Genomic DNA, 25372 nt, shown 5'->3' with positions numbered 1-25372 from the left:
TTCTAGATCCGCTGGAGTCCACAGCCCCTGCGCCACTTGCGTCTCCGAGTGCGCTACCCAGCCCGTGAGGCTGGCGTCTGTGGTGATGACCAGTTCCGCTGTCCTCAGGAAGGTAGAACCTTGAAGCAGGGCTGACGAGCGCCACCATGGGAGGGAGCGTCTGACCGCTCTCGGTATTGACACTAGGCGATGAGAGTGGCTGGATCGACTTCGTTGGTAAGGAAGAAGAAACCACTGTAGGGGCCTGGTGTGGAGGCGGGCCCAAGGAATAATCTCGATGCAGGAAACAAAGGTCCCGAGTACTTGTGAAAGGAAGGCCAAGGATGCCTGCTTTTGTTGACAAAGAAGATTCACCATCTCCCGGATCTTCTGTTGACGTTCCTGGGACAGAAAGACCTTGCCTATTTGGGAGTCTATTACTGTCCCCAAGTGAGGGATGCACGAAGTAGGAGTCAGATGGCTTTTGGGGAAGTTGATTGTGAAGCCATGGTCCCTTAGGGTTTGAATGGTCACCTGTAGATCTGACTGTGCCCTCTCTGGATCCCTCGATAAGATGACTATATCGTCCAGATACGCCATCAGGCGCACTGAACTGGATCTGAGGGATGCCGTTAAGACGTCCAAGAGCTTCGTGAAAGCCCGCGGTGCGGATGACAGACCAAATGGCATTGCCTTGTACTGGTAGTGATTGTCGTTGATGCAGAACCTGAGGTATTGGCGGTGGTTTGCGTGCACTGGTACGTGGAGGTATGCCTCCTTTAGATCTATGGAGGTCATCCAATCGCCTCTTCTTACGCAGGCAAGAATAGTGCAGAGTGAATGCATTTTGAACCTGACATATTTGATGTACAGGTTGAGCTGTTTCAGGTTCAAGATCAGCCTGCATCCCCCCGAGGCTTTTGGTACTACGAAAACTATCGAATAATACCCCGTCCCCCGTTGATCTGGGGGGACCGGTTCTACAGCCCCAATGTCCAGTAGGTGAAGGACCTCCTGTTGCAAGAGAGCCCTCTTGTGGGGGCAGCTGGTCCAGGGACATTGGATAAAACGTTGAGGTGGTGGGTAAAGAAACTTGAGCCTGAGACCCTGGCAGACTGTATTGAGGGCCCACGCATCCGTAGTTGTACCGCTCCATGCTGTGGCAAATGCCTGGAGACGGCCTCCAATAGGGATCTCCATATCCCAGTCATTTTTGCCCGCGGAATCCCCTCTGGTTGGTGTTTCCGAAGGGCTTCCTGGATTGCTGATACTGCCTACCTCTATTGCTGTATCCACCTCTGTTACTCCTGAACGTGTTCTGGCTGTATCCGCCAGAGTAAGGTCTTGGAAGGACCTTTTTCTTGTCCTTATCTTCGATAAGGACCTTGTCCAATGACTGACCAAAAAGTTCTGACCCATAGAAGGGTGTTGAAGCCAGGCGCCATTTAGACTTAGCGTCGGCTTGCCAGGATCAAAGCCAAAGCAATCTCCTAGATGACAGGGTCGCTGCCATTGCTCTAGAGGCAAATTTGGCTGCGGTTAAGGTGGCATCCGCTGAGAATTCGGATGCCAAGACCAGTTTGCTTAGGTCTTGTCTAAGCCGCCCATCCTCTGGCCCCACTCTGGCTTGCATTTCCTGTAACCAGAGGATACTGGTCCTGTTGAAGAAGGAGGCGGCTGCAGTCGCCCTCAAGGCCCATGAAGCCATCTGGTGGGTCTTGCGAATGAGTGTCTCTGCCCTCTTATCCTCCGGCTTTAACCCTTCAGCCAGGTCCGACGGGACCATCGCGTTGGAGACCAAACTCGCAACTGGTTGATCAATGGTTGGGAAGGATAGCAAGTCCTCAATTTCCGGATCGAATGTGTAGAATCTACGATCCATCATGGAAGGCCCCTGTGCTGCCGCTGGATGTTCCCATGGGCGTTTGACGCTTTCCACAAAAATCTGTGAAGATGGTATGTGGTGGGATTCCTTTTGCGGTTCGTTGAATAGTCTCGCAGCTGGTTGTAATCCTGCTGCTGCCACGGGAGGCTTGGAAGCGTCTGTCACAGTGGCTACTAGTTTTGCCTTCCTTAAAAGGACATCGTAAAGGGCTGGTTTGAAAAGCATCACTGAAACAGGCTGGTCTGGTGGAGGGGCTTCATCCTCCGACAGTTCGCATTCGTGATCTGTGTCCACCTCCTCCTCCATTTCAGCCTCTTGTGGAAAAGTGGAGGCATGAGGTACAGACCAAAGGTCCCTCCTAGGTGGCCTGTTTTGCGATCCATCCTTCTGTTGGGAACCAATGGACACGCCCTACGTATATGCAGTGGTTAACATGTCTTGCAAGGCAGGTGGCATAGACTGCCAGGTCTCATTGGCCCTAAGCCCCGCTGCTGAAGGGGTGAATGTTGCAGAAGGGGGCGCATAACATGGTGAAGGAGGCTGGTACCATGATTGGGTCTGAGGCATCAAAAAGTCAGACCTCTGTGGTTCAGGCAGCAGTTGCGAAGCCTGTCTGTCAGGAGATAATTCTGCGCTGTGCACTGAAGCAACTGAATCTCTATGTGCCCCTGGGGAGCAGCTAGGAAGCCATTGTGGCAAGGTTGGCTGTGTTGGGCAAGTAGTCAGTGCAGGAGGCGAAGGGATCAGCGGGGCCTGCCTTTGGGCGGCCTCCAGCTGCGCCTCTAAGGCTTTAATTTTCTTTTCTGCTTCCTTTAAAGATGAGGAAGCTTTGGTCTTGGCTCTAGAGGAATGGCCCTTGGTGCTTGACTTCGGGGCCTCCTCCCTCCCAGTTGCAGCCTCGGTAGGAGCGCTGGATGCTTGATCAGCCATCCCCAATTTTTAATTTACTCACAGTAAGTAAGGTGAAAAAACACGGTTTCTTGATTGCTCCTAAATTGGAGAAATGCAGACCGACCTAGCTCCGTATTTCCAACAAAATGGCGCTAAGGAGCTCGGTAATGGGCGAGGTCGCCCTCTAGGGATGCTGGGAAGGCCTGAGGTAATTTCCGTTGTTGAAAATGGCGGGCGAAGCCAAGCGCGGGAAAATCTAGGTGGGCGTTGGTTAATTTCTAACCCCTAGCCCTCCAAAATGGCGGGCGCAACCAAGCGGGAGGAATCTGCGGCAGGCGTCTTGGTTTAATGCCTAGCCTCCTCTCCGACGACAACCTTGTCTCGGCTGGCCTCTCCTATTCCCCGCTGCATTCTTTTGCTGCTCTTTTCCTCAGCGCCGCAGCTGCAGGCGTGCCGCTCCCAAAAGCCGACGAACAGCTGATATTCGGCTTTTTGAATCTGCCGCCGAAATCGGCGGTTTTCTCCGCGGCGCGCAAGAGGGAAGCCTCGGGGATTTCCCCTTTTGGCTTGGAAGACGCTAGCGGTGAGCCCCAAAGGGTGAGGGAGGGGGGTGGGGTGCCACTGGGGCAGCTGTACCTTCGCCCCCCGAGCTCGGTGAGGTTTGGCCTCGGAGGCTAGGGACCTCAATTGACTCCAACGGCTCTGGGATTAACCACTGGGCATGATGGTGGGGTTTGGCCACGGAGGTCAGGGACCCAGCCCAGGGAGAGCCGTACCTCTGGGCTGCTCCCACGGAGGGTGCGAGCCCTGAGGAGGTAATGAGTTGCAGGTTATACCCACGGAGGGTAGACACCTGAATCCTCTTGTCCTCTTCTGTTTCTGTAAAAAGAAAAAAAGAGAAAAAACAAATAGGAGAAATTAATGCATTTAATACATTTAATACATTTAAAAGATTCTTATAAAACATATATACAAATTTAACAGAGAAGTAAACTCAAGTCCCTATCACTACGACTGAGTTTTTAAGACTGAGCTATAGGGGGGTGGCTACAGGGCGGAGCTAATTATTATGCTAATCTAACTCAGTTCCTAACCAATCAGGCTGAAGTATCACCCATGTTGGACTCTCCGCAGCAGTGCATTGGAGAATGAGTTCATTCAGTCTTTCCTGATACGTTTTATACTTAAGACCTTCCACCATTCTTGTAGCCCGTCTTTGGACCCGTTCAATTTTCTCAATATCTTTTTGTAGGTGAGGTCTCCAGAACTGAACACAGTATTCCAAATGTGGTCTCACCAGCGCTCTATATAAGGGGATCACAATCTCCCTCTTCCTGCTTGTTATACCTCTAGCTATGCAGCCAAGCATCCTACTTGCCTTTCCTACCGCCCGACCACACTGCTCACTCATTTTGAGACTGTCAGAAATCACTACCCCTAAATCCTTCTCTTCTGAAGTTTTTGCTAACACAGAACTGCCAATGCAATACTCAGATTTAGGATTCCTTTTCCCCAAGTGCATTATTTTACATTTGGAAACATTAAACTGCAGTTTCCATTGCTTTGACCATTTATCTAGTAACGCTAAATCATTTACCATATTACAGACCCCTCCAGGAATATCAACCCTATTGCACACTTTAGAGTCATCGGCAAATAGGCAAACCTTCCCTACCAAACCTTCCCCTATGTCACTCACAAACATATTAAAAAGAATAGGACCCAGAACAGACCCTTGTGGCACACCGCTTGTAACCTGTCTCTGCTCAGAATACTCGCCATTAACAATAACTCTCTGATGTCTATGCTTCAGCCAGCTTGAAATCCACTGAACTATCCAGGGATTAAGTCCAATCTTCACTAATTTATCTATCAGCTCTTTATGTGGAACCGTATCAAAGGCTTTGCTGAAGTCCAGATAGGCAATATCCACGGCACCACCTTGATCCAACACCTTTGTGACATAGTCAAAGAACTCAATGAGATTAGTCTGACACGATTTGCCTTCAGTAAAGCCATGCTGATTTGGGTCCAATAAGTTATTGTTTTTTAGATGCTGATTTATCCTCTTTTTGAGTAGAGTCTCCATCATTTTAACTACAACTGATGTCAAGCTAACTGGCCTGTAGTTACCAGCTTCTTCTCTACTGCCCTTCTTGTGGATAGGCACAACACTGGCCATTCTCCAGTCCTCAGGAACATCTCCTGTTAACAGGGATTTGTTAAACAGATCAGTCAGGGGGGTAGCAATGACAGATCTGAGTTCTTTAAGAACTCTGGGGTGGATGCCATATGGACCCATTGCCTTATTTATCTTTAATCTTTCAAGTTCTTCTAAGACATTGGCTTCTAAGATCACTGGAGCTGAATCCGTACAGCTGGAAGCAATGCTATATCCCTCTATAGTATTATTATTATTTTGTAAGGTGTCTTTTGAGAAAACTGAACAGAAGTAGCTATTGAAATGGTCAGCGATCTCCTTATTCCCATCAATGCATGTATTATTCCCGGTACTAAGCTTTGTGATGCTGCAGTTTTTCTTCTTCCTATCACTAATATATCTGAAGAAGGTTTTATCCCCCTTCTTTACAGATTTGGCAATTTCTTCCTCTTTTGAGGCTTTAGCAGCATATATTATCTGTTTCGCCTCCTTCTGTCTCATTTTATACACCTCTCTATCAGCTATACTTCCAGACTCTTTATACCTCCTATAGGCAGCCTTTTTTTCATTGACTATAGCCCTTACATCATTGCTAAACCATAGCGGTTTCTTCTTCCTTTTACCTTTAGTTACTTGCTTTACATAAAGTCTTGTGGCTTTTAAGATGGCCTTTTTTAATACAGTCCACTGGGTGCTTGCTCCTGCCATTTTGTCCCTCCCCTTTAATTCATTATTTAAATATTCCCCCATTGCATTAAAATTTGTTTTTCTGAAATCCAATACTTTGGTTGCAGTATAGGATTGCTCACCATCAGTTTTTACATCAAACCACAAACATAGATGGTCACTGCAACCTAAATTTTCTCCCACCTTGACCTCTGAAACCCGATTCCCATTGGTAAAAACTAAATCTAGAATATTCTCCCCTCTAGTTGGTGTCTTAACTAGCTGTGCCATAGCTGCTCCTGTAAAGGCCTCTACTATATTCTTACTTTTGCATGTAAGGGCACTGGGGATATTCCAGTCAGGCATGTTGAAATCACCCATAACCACAATATCTCCCTTTACTGCCATTAGGGTAATCTCATCCACCATCTTGTTGTCATGTTCCTCAGATTGCCCTGGAGGCCTATAGATCACCCCAATTCTAATGACAGAACCGTCTTTATTTTGCATGCAAATCCAGAGGGTTTCCAGATCTTTACATGTATTTTGAATTAGTATTGTTTTTAGACTTTCTTTAACATAAATGGCTACTCCACCTCCCCTTCTCTCTATTCTATCCTTCCTATACAGTGTATATCCTGGTATGGATATTTCCCATTCATTAGAATCCTTAAACCATGTCTCAGTTATGGCAACCAGATCCAAATTATCTCTAGATATTATGGCCATTAACTCACAGAGCTTGTTGCTCAAGCTTCGAGCATTTGTGTACATTACCCGAAGAACATTATTTTCATTATTAGTTTGCCCCTTATCATCAACAACTACATCTGTTTTATTTACAGCTCCCTTTTCATAAGCTTCCAAAAACTGATTTATCCTCATTGGTCGGGGACAGAAATCCTCCACATCTGGTACATCTCTGTCCCCTTTACCTAGTTTAAATGCCTGTCCAAAAAAGTTCTGAATTCCTCACCGAGCACATTGATTAGGGCTGCTGTTAAATTGGCAGCATGCTGGCCTTGCAGTGTGGAGATTATCTGATTGTACTGGTTTGGACCGTGACTTGCTCTTTCAGGACTCTCTTGATTTTTCAAGACTTTGAAACCAAGGCAGAGCAAAGCGTGTGTGTTTCAACTCGTTGAAGAAGGAGGGCTGTGACGTTTCTTCACAGCTGCTAGCTAAGTACTTAAGGACTGCTTAACGGGTTTTTACAGCTTACAAGTTTGTTTTGGGAATAGTGCACTTTGCCATACAAAAAGGGTGCTTTGTTTGTTTTCAATTTTGTGATACAAAATATTGTTTTTGAATTTTCAAGTGTGTGTGTGTCTGAATTTTTTACCCTTGAATTTTCGGAAGGGTCATACTATAGAGCCCGGCAGAACAGTTTCAAGATCCGACATGTTAAGGATGTGGGTTTCTGCAGCTGGGGTCATTCAAAATAGCACTTATTACCAAGCATCTTAGCTTTCATATTAAGCTGCATTTTTCAGTAGGGAGCAATAAAGCATGTCAGTAACTCAATCTGGACTTTTGTCGACCCAGCATAAAAATGGTATTTTATTGTCTTGATCGCTTCTTAAATGTCAGGGGCAGACAAAGGCAGTCACCTGCTGACCCAAAGACAAGTTTACAAGCATCCTTAGATAAATTGGTGGTGGGTGGGTTTGGAGCAAATAATAAAATAAAATAAAACAAAACAGCTTCATTGGAAGAGTTTGTAGGATGGAATTATAAGAAGAAATAGATGGTATGATGTGACCGGGAGATCTAACAATCCATCCAAACTTATAAATAGCAGCAAACACCATTTTCCTTTGAAGATTATCAATATTGGTTCTCAGTCATCCAAGATATCTCAAATACGTTATTTTTTTTCAAAAGGCAATTGGATTGTTTTTTTCAGGAGGAGAAGGGAAAGGGAAAGGAGAAGGGGAAAGAGAAAGAGGAGAAGAAAGATTTCTTATCTAAGAAATTTTATCAGTTAGTAAAGAACAAATCACAATATTCTTTCTCAAGAAAAAACAACAACAATCCAGATGCCTTTTGAAAAAAGCATTGTTGAGACCTCTGAAGATTGCTATTTAAAGTTTGGCTGATGTCCTTCAAATGATGGTGATAGTGAGGAGGAGAAGGAGGAGGAGGAGGAGGAGGTGGAAGAAGAAGAGGGAGAATTGCAAGGATATCCATTATAAAAACTGACAAAATTGTGCAAAATGCAGCCATGCGAGCGGTCATGGGCCTCCCCAGACATGCCCATGTCTCTCCAGCACTCCGCGGATTGCATTGGTTGCCGGATGCAATTTAAAGTGTTGGTAATGACCTACAAAGCCCTACATGGCATCGGGCCAGATTACTTGCGGGACTGCCTTCTGGCGTGTGAATCCCAGCGACCGATTAGGTCCCACAGGTCCCGTCAACCAGACAATGTCGCTTGGCAGAGCCAAGGGGAAGAGCCTTCTCTGTGGGGACCCCCGCCCTCTGAAATTAGCTCCCCCAGAGATTCGCACTGCCCCCACCCTCCTTGCCTTCCACAAGAGTCTTAAGACTCACTTATGTCGCCAGGCCTGGGGCAATTAGATCTAGACTCCCCTGCCCAATAATTGTAATGTATGGCTGCGATTTGAATTTGTTTGATTGATTTTTAATATATTGGGTTTTTTAGATTACATAGTTTTTAATTAATTAGATTTGTCTCTGTATGCACTGTTTTATATTGTGTGCTGTGAGCCGCCCCGAGTCTTCGGAGAGGGGCGGCATACAAATCTACCGTGTTTCCCCGATAGTAAGACCCCCCCGATTGTAAGACATATGGGGGGTTTCAGGGGGGTCGGCTAAAATAAGCCATACCCCGAAAGTAAGACATATGTCTTACTTTCGGGGAAACACGGTACGATATGCCGGAGAGCCGGAGAAGGGGGCGTCCAGACCCCCCCACCCCCAGCAGAAGCCAAGGGGGGGTTCCTTTCAAGCGGCGTTGGGCGAAAGAGGGCGGGCAGCCAGCAGCAGAAGGCGAGAGGTGCCTCCTTCTCCGGCTCTCCGGCAGATCGAGCGCGCGAAGAGGCATCTCTCACCTTCCGCCGCTGCTGGCCGCCCTCTTTCGCCTAGCGTCGCTTCGGAAGCCACCAAACGCCGTCAGGGGGGCGCTTGGCGACCGCCTCTCCGTTCGCCAAGTGCCGCTCGCCAAGCACCCCCCTGACGGCGTTCGGCGGCTTCCGAAGCGACGCTGGGCGAAAGAGGGCGGCCAGCAGCGGCGGAAGGTGAGAGGTGCCTCTTCGATATGCCGGAGAGCCGGAGAAGGGGGCACCTCTCGCGTTCTGCTGCTGGCCGCCCACCCTCTTTCGCCCAGCGCCGCTTGAAAGGACCCCCCCCCCCCTCGGCTTCTGCTGAGGGTGGGGAGGTCCGGACGCCCCCTTCTCCGGCTCTCCTGCATATCTCAGAAGCCAAGGGGGGGGGGGGCCTTTCAAGCGGCGTTGGGCGAAAGGGCGGGCGGCCAGCAGCAGAAGGCGAGAGGTGCCTCCTTCTCCGGCTCTCCGGCAGATCGAGCGCGCGAAGAGTCACCTCTCACCTTCCGCCGCTGCTGGCCGCCCTCTTTCGCCCAGCGTCGCTTCGGAAGCCGCCGAATGCCATCAGGGGGGCGCTTGGTGACCGCCTCTCCGCTCGCCAAGCACCTCCCTGACGGCGTTCGGCGGCTTCCGAAGCGACGCTGGGCGAAAGAGGGCGGCCAGCAGCGGCAGAAGGTGAGAGGTGACTCTTCGATATGCCAGAGAGCCGGAGAAGGGGGCACCTCTCGCCTTCTGCTGCTGGCCGCCCACCCTCTTTCGCCCAGCGCCGCTTGAAAGGACCCCCCCCCCCCCCTTGGCTTCTGCTGAGGGTGGGGAGGTCCGGACGCCCCCTTCTCTGGCTCTCCGGCATATCGCAGAAGCCAAGGGGGGGTGTCCTTTCAAGCGGCGCTGGGCGAAAGAGGGCGGGCGGCCAGCAGCGGCGGAAGGTGAGAGGTGCCTCTTCGCGTGCTCGATCTGCCGGAGAAGGAGAAAGAAAGAGGTCGGGTTGTGTGAAAAAGGCCGGGGTTGGGGGAAGGGGAGACGTAAGATGTGTTTTGTTTTGTTTTTGCAACGCCGCTCAAAAGGTGCCTTGGCTGGAAGAGTAGCTGGTTTCCAGGGCATAAACTGGCTCGCTTCCGGGGATGGTAATGTAAAACATACCCCGAAAGTAAGACATAGTGGGGCTTTTGGGGGTAAAAAGAAAGTAAGACATGGTCTTACTATCGGGGAAACACGGTAATATATAAATAAATTTAAAAAATGGAAACCAGCCCCTCGTCCTTTGCACAGGATCAGAGAAATCTCTCAGCTGGATTACTGACCGAGTAGTTGCATGTTTCCAGGACAATGACACGGTTGGCAAAGGTCTCATTATGGGCTTCAATCACAAGGGTTCTTTCCCTCCAGTTCACTGTATTTTTCTGTATGAAAAAGACATATTCTACCCCAGCAATCTGGAAAGAAACAAGAGAAAAAAGTAAGAGGAGCATCCAAACAGGCAAAGGAAGAGCAAAGGATTTGGGAAGAGTTTAAGGCAAGGACTGTTAGAAGAAATACACTACAGTCCTTACTTTCTTGAGTAGCCGAGGGGCATCCACATTCAATTTGCAACTCCTTTCAAGGATATGAATGGCTCCATCTTCACTCTTGGATTCGCGAAGGATCTCACTCCCCAGAAAAACTGGGATCTCGGGGCAGGTTGGAAAACGTTTTTCGTAAGCCTGGGAAGGAAGGAAGAAAGGAAGGAAAGAAGGGAGGGAGGGAGGACCATTGTTTTAGGCTGCAATTGCTTAAATGTACATTTCTATGCCTGTAAAATATTGCCTACTACAAATTCAAACTATCTGTCATTTCAAATCCATCTGAGAAGAGATAGTAACACACTCGGGGAGGTTTTATTTTTGTTTTGAGGTCACAGGCCTCAAAATCTGCAAGACAGTAAATTAGCAGCATGATAGACAGACATTAGCACTGTGGAGCCCCCATCCCTCAAAAGGGGGGGGGGGGCATTTCTCAGCAGAGGAGAACCAAAAAGGTACTCCTGGATCCCAGAAAAGGGTCTGCATATCTGTAACAAATGGCTTTGGAAGACCAATTTTCAGCACCTGAAAGATGGATGTTCTATTATCCACACAAACATGACTTGGATGTAATAACTCTTATTTCTAAAACAGCACTACCGATAATTACATGCTCTCACATTTCTCTTAGGTCTCCTAACAGGATCTCAGATCTCCTAGATCAGGCATAGTATCCTCCTCACAGTGGGACTGTGAGGTCCACTTTCAAAACTATAGATCATATAGTGACTGGCTGTAAGCTAAGGACATATACTGGTCCAGTATTTGATTTTCCTCATGATAAATGATGCTGTACTTCTATCATTAGGTGGCCTAAACACTGACCTTTCAAGATACATCTTTTTAACATTTATATTTCATTGGGTTCTAGTACTAAACTGAATTAAATGGAAAGAAAGAAAGAAAGAAAAAGGGAGAGAAGAAGAGAAAGAAAGAGAGAGGAAGAGAGGAAGAGAGAGAGAAGGAAGGAAAGAAAGGAAAAAGAAAGGAAGGAAGGAAGAAAGGAAGAAAGAAAGAAAGAAAGAAAGAGCCAGAACTGATAAACGAATCACCGCAGTGGCTTCCCCATGGACTTGAATTGGCAGCAGGTTACAAAAGGAGATCACTTGACCTCGGGACACAGCAACGGTCAAAAATATGACCAAATGTTGTATATATATGTTTTAATGTGTTTTTTTCCCTTGTCTTGTATGTCACATTTGTAAAATTAAAAAAAATTAAAAAACAAAAATATGACCAAGTGGCCAAGTATCTGAATTTTGATCAGGTGATCATGGGGATGCTGCAAAGGTTGTAACTGTGGAAAATGATCATAAGTGACGTTTTTCAGTGCCATTCTAACACTGAATTGTCATTAAATGGACTGTTGTAAGTCAAGACTACCTAGGATGTTATTTCTAAAACAGTGCTAATTCCTGGGGTGCTCTCACATGTCTTAGATATGCAAATGGGAAGGGGATACTTAACACAATGAATTAACAAATATTACAGTAACAGAGTTGGAAGGGGCCTTTGAGGTCATGTAGTCCACCCCCACCCCCCACCAAGCAGACCCTACACCATTTCTGACAGGTTGCAATCCAGTCTCTTCTTGAAAGCTTCCAGTGATGAAGTTACCACAAGTTCTGAAGGCACCTTCTGTTCCACTGGTTGATTGCTCTCACTGTTAGAAAATTCCTCCTTATTTCCAGGTTGAATCTCTGCTTGTTCAGTTTCTATCCATTGTTCCTTCTTTGGCCTTCGGGTGCTTTGGAAAATAGCTTGGTCTCCTCTTCTCTGTGGCAGCCCCTCAGATAATTGGAAGATTGCTATCATGCCTCCCTTTCTTAGACTAACCCTACCCAGTTCCCGCAACCATTCATTGTATGTTTTAGCCTCCAGTCCCCTCATCATCCTGGCTGTTTTTCTCTGCACTCTTTCTAGGGTCTCAACATTTTTTTTTATATTGTGGTGACCAAAACTGGATGCAGGATTCTAGGTGTAGTCTTACTAAAGCTTTGCAGAGTGGAATTAGTATATCGATCTTGATTCTATCCTTCTATTAAAGCAATTTAGGATTGCATTGGCTTTTTCGACTGCCGCCACACACCATTAGTTCATATTTAATTGGTTGTCCATTAAAACTGCAATACCCCTCTGTTCTGGTCTCTGGCTAAGGCCATTGATAATTGGAATAAAGGATTGCTAAATGCACATCATCTTTATTTTTCTTTATTTTGTTCCACACTGAATCATCTTGGCACGCAGCGCTAATCTCTTATTTTAAACTTTGTTATGCAAGGCAACATCAAAATCATTAAAACATTCCACAAGTCATTCTAAGATTTATGGCTAGTCAAAGTTAGCTCAGAGTCATAAAAGCTGCAATTAAAAGCAAACAAGGCATAGCTTACATTCAGAGCTACTTGAAAAAACCTCCATATTTCTAAACGGCAGACTCAACTCTTCTCTTCCACTGACACCTGGACATGACAAATTAATTACTTAATTAATTAGCCCATTCCTCTCCTTAATATTCCTTCCCTGACATTTGCTCTCTTCGCCTCTGCAAGAGTCTGAAATAAGGATTTACGCATCTAGCACCTGCTTCTCCTTTACTTGAATCTGAACCCATAGAAATGTCCTATGGTTGGTCTCCTACTTCTTCTGCCTCTAAATCAGGCCCTACTACTAATTCATAACCACTTTCTGAATCAGAATCAGAAAAATCCCTAAACTGAACAAGAGTATACACAACACCCTCTCACAGTTCCTGCTCTTAAGCGTGGTTTCTCCAAGTCTACTTTATGTGCCACAGGTGGGTTTCAGCAGGTTCTGACCAGTTCTGGAGAACTGGTAGCAGAACTTTTGAGTAGTTCAGAGAACCGGTAAATACCACCTCTGACTGGCCATGCCACAATCTATCCTCTGCCACCCAGTTCCAGCTGATCGGGAGGCATTTGCACTGGAGTGAGGAGGGAATGGATGTTTTACAGTATCCTTCCTTTGCCACACCCACAAAGCCACACTCACAGAACCGATAGTAAAAAAAAATTGAAACCCACCACTGGTAGGTGTACTTTGGGTTTTTCCTTACCTCAATGTAAGACTTCACTTTTCTCTACACTGAATTTCATTTTGCTAAATAGGGCCATGATATATAAATGCCACAAAAATACGTGTGTAAATTTCCATTAAGGTCAGGATTTCAACCCAAACAAATACAACTGGGGCTTATTTCATTTAACGGATTCTTCAGTTCAGGGACCATTGCTGTTACGTAATCCACTGCCTCTTGGTACTGCCTGCCTTTTCAGCATACAATTAAAGATGCTCAGGTTTCATCTAAAGGAATGTGGAAAAAAATCACAGCATCCTTTAAAGATGCAGTGGTTAGAGTGCAGCACTACAAGCTACTTCTGCTGATCACCGGCTGCCAGCAATTTGGAAGATCGAATCTCAGTAGGCTCAAGGTTGACCTTCCATCCTTCTAAGATTGGTAAAATGAGGACCCAGATTGTTGGGGGCAATAGGCTGACTCTATAAATTGCTCAGAGAGGGATGTAAAGCATTGTGAAGCAATATATAAGTCTAAGTGCTATTGCTTCGCATCCGCCAACTGCCAGCAGTTTGATTCTTACAGGGCTCAAGGTTGACTCAGCCTTCCATCCTTCCAAGGTTGGTAAAATGAGGACCCAGATTGTTGGGGGCAAGATGCTTACTCTTTGTAAACTGCTTAGAGAGGGCTGTAAAGCACTGTGAAGCAGTATATAAGTCTAAATTAACCATGCCAAACAAAAAAATAAAAAAAACCCACATGCAAGCACCTTCAAATGGATGATACCTCTAACAAAGATAACATTTGTTACAAATGCAGTAAATCCATCTATGATATAGAAGAATACAACAAATGCCAGATATGCCTAAACTACGCCCATAACACCTGCCTGGAAATAAACAAAAATATAACCAATTTCCTTCAAAAAGCTTTTATCTACCCAACTTAACGAACTGATCACCATGTCCAATAAATTTCTCAATCTTGAATCAACCTTATCTACACAAAAAGATTACATTGAATCTATGGAAGCCCGTATTGAAGCACGAATACAAGCATGCTTCATATCCTTGGACAATAAAATCACAACACAGGCAGAAAGAAATTCAATAGACCTAAATCACACTTCAATACAACAACAAAACCCTCAACCAATAACCCATCATCCACCACCACCACCATATGATCAACCACATCAACCACCTCCTCATCAACACACCAACCACCCAAATAACATATCTCTACTAATCAAAGACACCCTTGAAAGAGAACAAAAATGTAATAATGCCATCCTATTTGGACTAGAAACCACTAATGAACCTGATATCAATAAAATTCGCAATATCATTGCACCAATATTCCCTACGGACAAAATCATTGCAGTGTCCAGAGACGGCCATGAGTTCAAATACAGAGATGGCTCGGCAGCACCTCAATTTTGCAGAGTCGTTTGCAAAAATGAAATTAGCAAAGGTAAATTCATCAACACTATAAACTCCATCAACCAAAATGACTCTAACCCCAAAAAACTTCGTGCAAGACCGGAACTATCCATATTACAATGAATACAATCCCGTGAACTTCGTGCTGAACTTAAAAAGCATCAAGATCAAGGACAAACCAACCTATACATTGACTACCGAGCCAAGACCCATATCCCACCATCCAACCCTCCAAACTCCATCATCCAAAACCATCCCAGCATAAATCTCTCCATCAACCAAGAACAACCCTCCATCAACCAAGAACAATCCACCATAAACCTCAAGCCTCAAACAACTATAGCTCAAATCCATCCTAACTATCTACCCACCTCCAATTACAACCTCAACCCTCCAATAACTATTGCTCAAATCCACCATAACTACCTACCCACCTCCAACCAAGACCAACTCCCAATCAACCAAGACTAGGGATGCACGCCCCTTACTTCCTCATCATCAATCACTTCTAACATTAAATGTAAGCTAATAAATTTAAGAAGCATTGCTAACAAAATACCCGAGCTCGTTACCTTACTAAAAACCACCAAATACGACATCATATTTATATGTGAAACATGGTTAAACGTATCCCCAACTCCATTATTACAATTAATGACTACCACATTTTCCGATCTGACCGTGAAATCTGAAGAGGAGGTGGAGTTGCAATCTTCTATAAAAAATCACTCAACCTAAAGGAAATCCAAGTTAAACAAGATCTTTACGTTCCAGAAACTATCATATGTGAACTAACATCAGTCACCACACTCTGCTTCCTCCTATGTTACAGAGCCCCTGACTACGACATCTCACATGCGAACAAGCTAACCACACTACTAACGTGGGCAACCTCCTACCAACATCCTCTTATATTTCTTGGCGATTTAAACCTACCACATATTAACTGGTCGCTGAAAGAATGTACAACTGAACCCATCCACTCAACCCTCTACAAAGCTATCACTAGTCTAGGACTAGTGCAACTAGTTACAGACAACACCAGACTCAACAACTGCCTAGACCTCATCTTCTGCAACAGTTTACAGTCAATTTATGGACTCAAAGTAAGAGAACCCCTTTCTAACAGCGACCATAACACAATCGACTTTTGTCTCAATGTACTTTATCAAATAAACAACCCCAAGAACAAGACAACCAATTTCAACTTTTAAAAGGCCAACTATGAAAACATAGAATCTTATCTCTCATTTCTTGACTGGACCACAATATTCTCCCGCTGTATCACTGTAGTTGACTATTACAATATATTTTTGCTCGAAATCCAAAGAGTCATAAAATTACAGCATATGTACATCTAATATTCACCAAAACCAAGAAAAATAAATTACCCATAAAAATAAGAAAGCTACAATCCAAACAAGATTACTCTGGCATAAAAATAAAACAGGCCATGTTGCAAACTTTAAAAACCGCTATAAGAATTTATGTCATCAAATAAAGACTGAATGTACCAACTATCACATTAATCAAGAAGAAAACCTCCTACCTACAAAATCAACTCGTGCCTTCTATAACTTTGTAAACAATAAACTCAAAGACTCTAGATCCATCGCACCCCTTAAAGGACCTAATGATAAAGAGTATAACAATGAAACAATTAACCTCTTTAACACCTTCTTTAGCTCTGTCTTTGTTAATAGCAAGGGCTCATGCCAAGCATTTCCTAGTCGCAACTCAACTAAGTTCAATGATCTTACACAAATTGAATTTACAGAGGAAAATGTTAAAAAATCATTACACAACCTAAAACCTTCCCTTTCTATCGGACCAGAAGGACTATGCACATACTTCTTTAAAAAGCTCTCCTCAACCCTGGCGGAACCCCTAACCATAATTTTCAAAATATCTTCTACAACTAGCTCCCTACCTAAACTCTGGTCTCTAGCCACAGTCATCCCTATTTTCAAAAAAGGTGATCCAAGCAACATTGAAAACTATAGACCAATCTCCCCGACTTATGTCACTTGCAAAGTCATGGAATCCATCATAAACCAATCCATTACACTTCATCTTGAAACCAATAACCTACTTTCCAACAAACAATTCGGTTTCAGGAACTCTTACACTGTAAAAACATATGGGCTACCCAACTTGATTAGGGTAGATCAATAGATACAATCTATACAGACATTTGCAGTCCTTGACTCAGTAGTTCATGACAAACTTCTTCTGAAACTAAAATCCTATGGCATCTCTGGACCTCTGCATGATTGGATTTCAGCATTCCTGTCCAACAGACAACAAACAAGTGGTCAAAATAGGTAATGCTATATCTAATCCTGCTCCAGTTAACAGTGGTGTCCCACAAGGCAGTGTTTTAGGACCTACTCTCTTTATACTCTACATAAATGATCTCTGTGACAATATCACAAGCAATTGTGTTCTCTTTGCTGATGATGTTAAACTATTTAATACCACTGACAATACTTCTACTCTTCAAAAGGACCTTGACCATGTAGCTGAATGGTCTAACAATTGGCAACTTCAAATCTCTACCAACAAATGCTCCATCCTACACATTGGTAAAAAGAAACCGAATACTAAATACATACTTGATAAAACTGAACTCACAGAGGACCCTCACTCAGTCAAAGACCTTGGAGTACTCATTTCCAATGACCTAAGTGCTAGAGCCCACTGTAACAGCATTGCCAAAAAAGCATTAAGAATTGTAAACCTAATCTTATGTAGCTTCTTCTCTAGAAACACTGATTTATTAACCAGAGCATACAAAACATTTGTAAGACCTATTCTAGAATATAGCTCACCTGTGTGGAATCCACACTGCATATCAGATATTAATACAATCGAAGGAGTCCAGAAATCACAAGAAGAGTCCTTCACTCCTCCTCACGTAACAAATTACCCTACTCCTCCAGACTTCAAATACTAAATCTAGAAAATTTACAACTACGTCGTCTCCGAACTGATTTAACTGTTGTTCATAAAATCATACATCATAATGTACTCCATCAGGGACTATTTCACCTTTAACAACAACAACACACGAGCACGTAATAGATATAAACTGAATGTAAATCGCTCCAAACTTGACTGTAGAAAATACAATTTCAGCAATAGAGTGGTCACCGCCTGGAACTCATTACCTGACTTTGTTGTTGCTTCCCCCAACCCCAAAATCTTCAACCTTACATTATCTACAATTGACTTCTCCCCTTTTCTAAGAGGTCTGTAAGGGGCGTGCATAAGTGCACTTTTGTGCCTAATGTCCCTGTCCTACTGACTTATTATCCTTTCTATTACTACATTCTACTTATGTTATGTTATGTTAATATGTACTATAATACTATACTTGTTTGACAAATAAATAAATAAATAAATTCTATTGCTATTGCTATTGCTATCCTAAGCCGCTGGGTCATTACCTTACAGGTATGTGAGTGTCAAGAAGACACAATGCACTAAGTACCAGTTTTGACCATAAATGTGAGAAAGAGAAGAGGGGGAAGAACCATAGATGTTTCTCCACTGATTTCCACCTCATACCCACCCCATTTCAGCACAGCTCACTTCAACCGATGACCTTGACAAAGAGATTATGCAACATATCCTGTGCTTTGAAGGCCATAAATATCAGCACCCGGCCTTCCAAGGCACAAGAATATCCAAGTGTTAAGCCAGAAGCAATTAAATACACGCGCACACACACCCCGAGATCATGTCAGTTCAACATGGTTCCGGGTCAAGTACAAATATCTTTTAAAGTCACTGTCCACACGAGCTACGACGATTTCCTAACCTGCCTTTTGTTCAAACTGAAAATCAGTGGCCCAGAAAGATTCTTAGGAAGACAGTCTTTGTTCAGTCTTACCCCGTGAGTCAGAATAAGAGAATAATAAGAGTTGGAAGGGACGTTGGAGGTCTTCTAGTCCAACCCCCTGTTCAGGCAGGAAACTCTATACCCGTGATGCCACAGGTGGCACACACAGCCATATCTGCCGCACGCAAGCTGTTGCCCCAGGTCAGCTCCAGCACGCATGTGCACGATAGCCAGTTGATTTTTGGCTCGTGTGGAGGGTCTGGGAGGGTGTTTTCAGTCTCCATAGGGCCTCTGGGGGGGATGATAGAGGGTGTTTTCGCCTCCCCCAGGCTGCAAGAAAGCCTAAGGAGCTTGGGAAGCGTGAAAAACAGGCCTACTGGAAATGGGGGAGTGGGGGGGGGGATCGTGTGCATCAGGGACGGGTTCCCATTACTGCCCATTACATGGACCACTCCAGTTCTCTCAATGTTCATGATCCTCCCCTGTACTTCCAGCTGGTGCTGAACAAAAGATGACCTTGAGTCCCTGGAAGGACTGTGTTTTGGTTAGTATTTTTCCTTCCCATGCAACCACCCATCCCCAATTCCCACAGTACTCTTCTACTTGTGGCAGGCCAAAGTCTCCAACTCAAAACGATGGCTTCGGCCTGACACTCACCATGAACTGCCTTCTAGAGATTCTTATATCCCAGGTCACAATCATAAACTCTTCTGTGTTTTGAACTCAAGAAATGCTCTTAGTTATTTGTACCTGGTGACATCCCCAAAAGTGCTTTTCCAAAAGGCAACTGGATTTTCTTGGGATTTTATTTTTTTCCCTTAAAAACATTTTACTTCTCATCCGAGAAGCTTCTTTTCCTCAATTCTGAAGAACTGAAGAAGCTTCTTGGATGAGAAGCAAAACATTTTCAAGGAAGTCCAGTTGCCTCTTGAAAAAACACTGTTGGCACAACCCTGAGTTGGATGACGGAGAATCTCCATAAAGGAAAAAAGTGATGTTCTAGTTCCCAAAAGGCTCTTAAAATCAATAAATAATACAGGAAGCTTGCAACTGCATTTCTTAATGTTTGGACAATGGAAAATCAGCTGATCCAGAAAGCAGGTTGCTGTAGGAGACTCAATTGAAGGCAACAACCAAGGCCTCCTCAGATAAAATGATGAAAAACTGCTGATTTGGGCAGAATGCCAACCTCACTACACAGAGAGAGAGAAAGACAGACACACACACGATACATACACCCAGAGACACAAACACACACGAGACATACATACACCCAGAGACACAAACACACACGAGACATACACACACACGAGAAATACACACACAGAGAGACATATATAGAGAGAGGGAGAAAGAAACAGACACACACACGATACATAAACCCAGAGACACAAATCCAGACACGCGAGACATACAGAGAGAGAGAGAGATGAAACATGCACAGTGAGACACACACACACACACGAGACATACACACAAACACACACACACACAGAGGGACACAAACACACAAGGCAAACACACACAGAGAGAGAGATACACATACACAGAGACACAAACACAAACACACATGACATACAAAGAGAGATGAAACATACAGAGAGAGACGACACACACACACAAACAAACACACACACACACACACAGAGGGACACACACACAAGGCATACACAAAGAGAGAGAGAGAGACACACACACACACACACAGAGACACAAATACACACAAGACATACAGAGAGAGATGAAACATACAGAGAGAGAGAGAGGAGACACACACACACACAAGGCATACACACACAGACACACACAGACACACACACACAAACACAAATGCACATGAGAGATACAGAGAGAGAGATGAAACACACACAGAGAGATACACACACACATACAAGCATACAGAGAGAGAGATGGGGGGCACATGAGACATACACACACACACACAGAGAGAGAGTTAGAGAGAGAGAGAGAGAGAGAGAGAGAGAGAAGCATTTATTTATTCATTCCTCATTCATCATCATCACACTACTATAACCCCCACCCCATCTCAGCTAAATGATGCTTAACCTTTAAAAAACACACAATGTTTGGGGTACGCGTTGCTAATTTGTGCTGCAAAAGGTTGCTTCTTTGAATTTTTTTTAATGACTGCCACATCTGACCATTCCACAGCGCAGCAACGGAGGACAAACCAAACAGCGAACAGCTGACTTGACATTTAACACAGCCTGTTTGTAACACAACATCTCTGCTAGGGATTAAATGACATTTAATGATGCATGGGCTCTCGTGTCTACACAGACAGCAAAAATAAAAAACACAGATGTCATTTGTAAAGAAATGTCCCCTGGAGAAGGGCGGCCTAGAAATTTGATAAATTAATTAATAAATGCATTAATTACAATTGAAATAGAGAAAATTGAAGTTCCGTTTTTAAATGAATTGTGAATTGAGATACATAAAAATGAAATAGCTTTAGAGAGGCTATTTGTGGTTGTTGCTGAAATGCAAAACATTTGAGTCCAATTTTACAAATTTTGTATCACAGCCGTTCAGCAAATCGCTGCAGTCGTTAAATGAATCGTGCGATCATAAAGCAATCCTGGCTCTTTCCATTGACTTTGCTTATGGGAAGCCAGCTGAGAAGGTTGCAAAGTGATCACACATCCCTGGCGCAGCTTGACTGTCATAAATACATGGCAAGCACCTGAATTATGACCGAATAGCCGTGGGACATTTCCTAACAGAAGAGCCAGGGTGGCGCAGCAGGTAGAGTGCTGTACTGCAGGCCACTGAAGCTGACTGCTAGATCTGCAGATCAGCGGTTCAAATCTCATCACCGGCTCAAGGTTGATTCAGCCTTCCATCCTTCTGAGGTGGGTCAAATGAGGACCCAGATTGTGGGGGCAATAGGCTGGCTCTGTTAAAAAGTGCTATTGCTAACATGTCGTAAGCCGCCTTGATTCTAAGGAGAAGGGCGGCATAAAAATCGAATAAACAAACAAACAATAAACCAGTGGAACAACTTGCCTCCAGAAGCTGTGGGTTAGGAGACCGGACAACTATTTGTGTGAAATGGTATAAGGCAGGGCTGTGAATCTCAAGGCCCGTGGGCCAGATCTGGCTTAAATCTAGCCCACCAGCCCTTGAAACACAACCCTGATGCGTCCCTCAATGAAATTGAGTTTGCACCCCTGGTATAGGGTCTCCTGCTTGTGCAGGGGTTGGACTAGAAGACCTCCAAGGTCCCTTCAAAGTCTATTATTCTTTTACTCTCTTATTCTGAATGGATACCAAAATGTCACCCTGGGTATGTTTTAGGTGTACATTTTTACATTTATCTTGGACAAAATTTAGCAGATAAAAACAAGGGTAAAGTTTCCTTATGTGTAATCTTTGGAACAGGAAAAAAATCCAACAGCTATTCAAGATTGTCCCTTTCTCTGGCTCCTTCTCATTAAAACAAGTTGGTCGAAAATTCCCACGACCACAAATATTCCTACGTCATGGCTGCTTTTCTATAAACTCATCTTAACTCCCCATGTCTAAACAACCAAAATATCCACTTGGTCTTCTTGACTCCTAGCAAACAATTACAAACACACATAAAAAAGGAAATATATAAAATAAAATATATCCAACTGATCCACTTGGCACCTAGCCAATGACAAAACAAAAACAAATATTCTATCTAGGTAAAGACTGACATGCCCACCAACATAATATCAGATTCCTTCCTTAAGTTTTTTTCCTGAATTTTAAAAGATATTGTTGCTTGGCTTTATTTCACACAATCTCTTTTTGAATAAAATCATCCAGAACAATGATGGCGAACTTATGGCACAAGTACCAGCATGTTATTGTTGTTGTTGTTGTTATTGATCATGTTGTTGTTGTTATTGTTTGGTTTTATATCCCGCCCCTCTCTGAGTTCTCAGGGCAACTGCAGAACCATTTCTCCCAGCACATAAGCCATGCCCAGGTCAGCTCCACTGCGCATGCGTGCGCACCTTCTGCCAGCCAACTGATTTTCAGCCGGTTTGCTGACTTCTGAGAGGCCAGTTTTTTGCCTTCCCCAAGCTCCAGAGGCTTTCCTCAAGCCTCCAAGAGGGAGAAAAACAGCACAACGGGCAAACCGGAAATCCATTTTTCCGAACTTCTGGTTTGCCTGTTTGGCCATTTTTTCACCCAGGCTTCAGTGAGGCTTGTGTGCATGCGCGGGGATGGTGGGATTAGGTGCATGCACAGGGGCAGCACAGGGGGGGGGCTTACATGCATGTGTGGTGGAGGGAATGAGTGTGAGCATGTGCATGCATGCTAACACACACACAAACACACACACACACACCTTTGGCACATGATCCAAAAATGATTCGCTGTCTTTCCCAGTTAGGTCTTATTTTGGGGATAATACAGTTACTATATGTGTCCATTTGGCTGACAATCTTAACAGGGGCTTATTATTTTATTTATAAGTATCCTAAAATAAATCATGCTAGGGCTTATTTTCCAGTGGGGTCTTATTTTCAGGGAAACAGGGTGGGTAATATCAGTGCTAGTGATGATGATGTTCAGAATAGAACAGAACTGGAAGGGACCTTGGAGGTCTTCTAGTCCAGCCCCCTGCTCAAGCAGGAGAACCTATGCCTGGGGTAGGCAAAGTTGGCTCTTCCATGACTTGTGGACTTCAACTCCCAGAATTCCTGAGCCAATCATGCTAGTCAGGAATTCTGGGAGTTGAAGTTCACATATCATAGAAGAGCCAACTTTGCCTACCCTTGACCTATACCATCTCAGATAAGAGGCTGTCCAGTCTCTTATTAAAAACCTCCAGTAATAAAACGCCCACAATTTCTGGAGGCAACCTGTTCCATTGGTTAATTGGGTTAGGGCAGTGATGGTGAACCTTTTTTTCCTTGGGTGCCTGAAAGAGCGTGTGTGCGCGCTATCGTGCATGCACAAGTGCCCACACCCATAATTCAATGCCTGGGGAGGGCGAAAACATCTTCCCCCACCCCCCAGAGGCCCTCGGGAGGCCAGAAGTGGCCTGTTTCCCAACTTGTGGTGGACCCAGTAGGCTCGTGTTTTTCCCTCCCCAGGCTCCAAAGGCTTCCCTGGAGCTGGGAGAGGGTAACAATGCCCTCCCCCATCCCTCCAGAGGCTCTCTGGAAGCCAAAAACGCCCTCCCAGAGCCTCGGTGCCAGCCACACATATGCACAGTGGAGATGAGGGAGTGCAACGGCTCACGTGCCAGCAGATATGGCCACCTGTGGCACCTGTGCCATAGGTTCGCCATCACTGGGTTAGGGTGATTGAAAGGCCTGCAAGGAAACAAGCACACTGAGAGAACACCAAGGACCCCCTCAAAATCCAGTCGCTTGGCAACGGACTCATATTTATAACGGCTGCGCTCTCCCACGGTCACACGATCCTCGTTAGCGACTTTTCGACAAGTAGAGTCCACTGGGAAGCAGGATTCACTTTGTCACAACTGCAGTGATACTGCCAGCATGAAGCCTTCGTTTTGAGTTAGAGACTTTGGCCTGACACAAGTAGAATAGTACTGTGGTTGCATAAGGGGAAAAGATACTAGGCACAACAAATTCCTTCCAGAAGATTCAAGGTCATCCTTTGTTCAGCACCATCCAGAAGTACAGGGAGGAGTGTGGATGTTGAGAGAATCAGACCAACCACCTTATCCCTTTTGATTAAAATAACGGAATGTGCTGAAATGTCAAAATTAACAATGGAACTTCAAAATAGGGATGAGACAGATTTCTCAAAGGCCTGGAATAAATGGTACTATTGGTTAAAACAAAGAAAATACTTAAAAATTACCCATCAAGAAGACTATCCAACGAAAACATCTTGTAAAATTAATAACTCATGAAACGAATTATATCATTGCATCTGATATGACCTACAGTAGACACCGATCGATACAATCTCTGGACTTTAAATAAATTGAGTGAACAAACCCTTAAATTACTAATACGCCATTGTGTACAATTAAAACCATAGGGAAATTTATACCACCTACATATTTGAACTATAGGCTGTATAGTATTGAAGCCCCAGCATCAACGCTGGTCTCTTTCTTCTTCTCTCTCCTTTTTTCACTTTCCTTTTCCTTTTTTATTCCTTTTCTTTTTCCTTTTTTCTTTTCTCCTCCTCTTCTCTCCTTCCCTCCTTCCCTCCTTTCTACTTTTTCTTTCTCTTCCATTTCCCTCTGTCTTCTCTCTGTCATTTTGTCCTCCCCCTATCTTCCCCACATATGTTGATTACATCTGTGATAATGTATAATATATGTATTGCTTTTGTTCTTTTGTTCTTCTTTTTTAATGTATATATCCAATTTTTTTTTTTTAAAGAGAGAATCGGAGTGGTCCACGTGATGAACTTGTGGATGCGGGGACAAGGGATGAACCTTAACCTGGGTAGAGAACAGTAGGGGAATTTAGTATCGGTTTGACCACAGTTCATATCCCACATGGCTCTATTAATAAGCTGGAACTTGGAAGAAAGCCAAGATTTGCAGTCTGATTCATTTCTTGGATGTTTATTGGGACGCTGACAGATTCACTTCACAACTGCGACAAGGTAGTCAAAACCCAGAGCAAAGCTCACTTAACGACTGTCTTGCTTAACCACAAAAACATTGGGCTCCATTGCCGATTGCAAAATCAAGGATTACCAGTGGAATCCTACACCAGTACCACATGCCGCCCAATCTCCGTCAAAAGGAAGCAGGCAAACATGCTCAAGGTTCTCACAGCAGGCTGGCTTGACAAGCGGAGACCTCATGTGAACCAGCTGGAAGGGAGCGTGCATTGCACAGATGAC

General features: G+C 44.4%; 1 protein-coding gene across 1 annotated transcript in view; it reads right to left on the bottom strand.

Annotated features, from left to right (window-relative positions):
• The window catches only part of SEC14L5 (SEC14 like lipid binding 5), a 112906-nt gene that overhangs the window by 43529 nt on the left and 44005 nt on the right, over positions 1–25372 (bottom strand). Inside the window, 2 exon segments of the mRNA XM_070761698.1 lie at positions 9949–10080; positions 10198–10347. Of these exon segments, the coding sequence (XP_070617799.1) occupies positions 9949–10080; positions 10198–10347 (282 nt within the window).

Source organism: Erythrolamprus reginae, chromosome 9 (assembly GCF_031021105.1).
Source record: "Erythrolamprus reginae isolate rEryReg1 chromosome 9, rEryReg1.hap1, whole genome shotgun sequence".
Lineage (NCBI taxonomy): Eukaryota > Metazoa > Chordata > Lepidosauria > Squamata > Dipsadidae > Erythrolamprus > Erythrolamprus reginae.
Note: the sequence above shows the minus strand (reverse complement) of the source record. Positions and strands in the feature narration are given on the sequence as shown.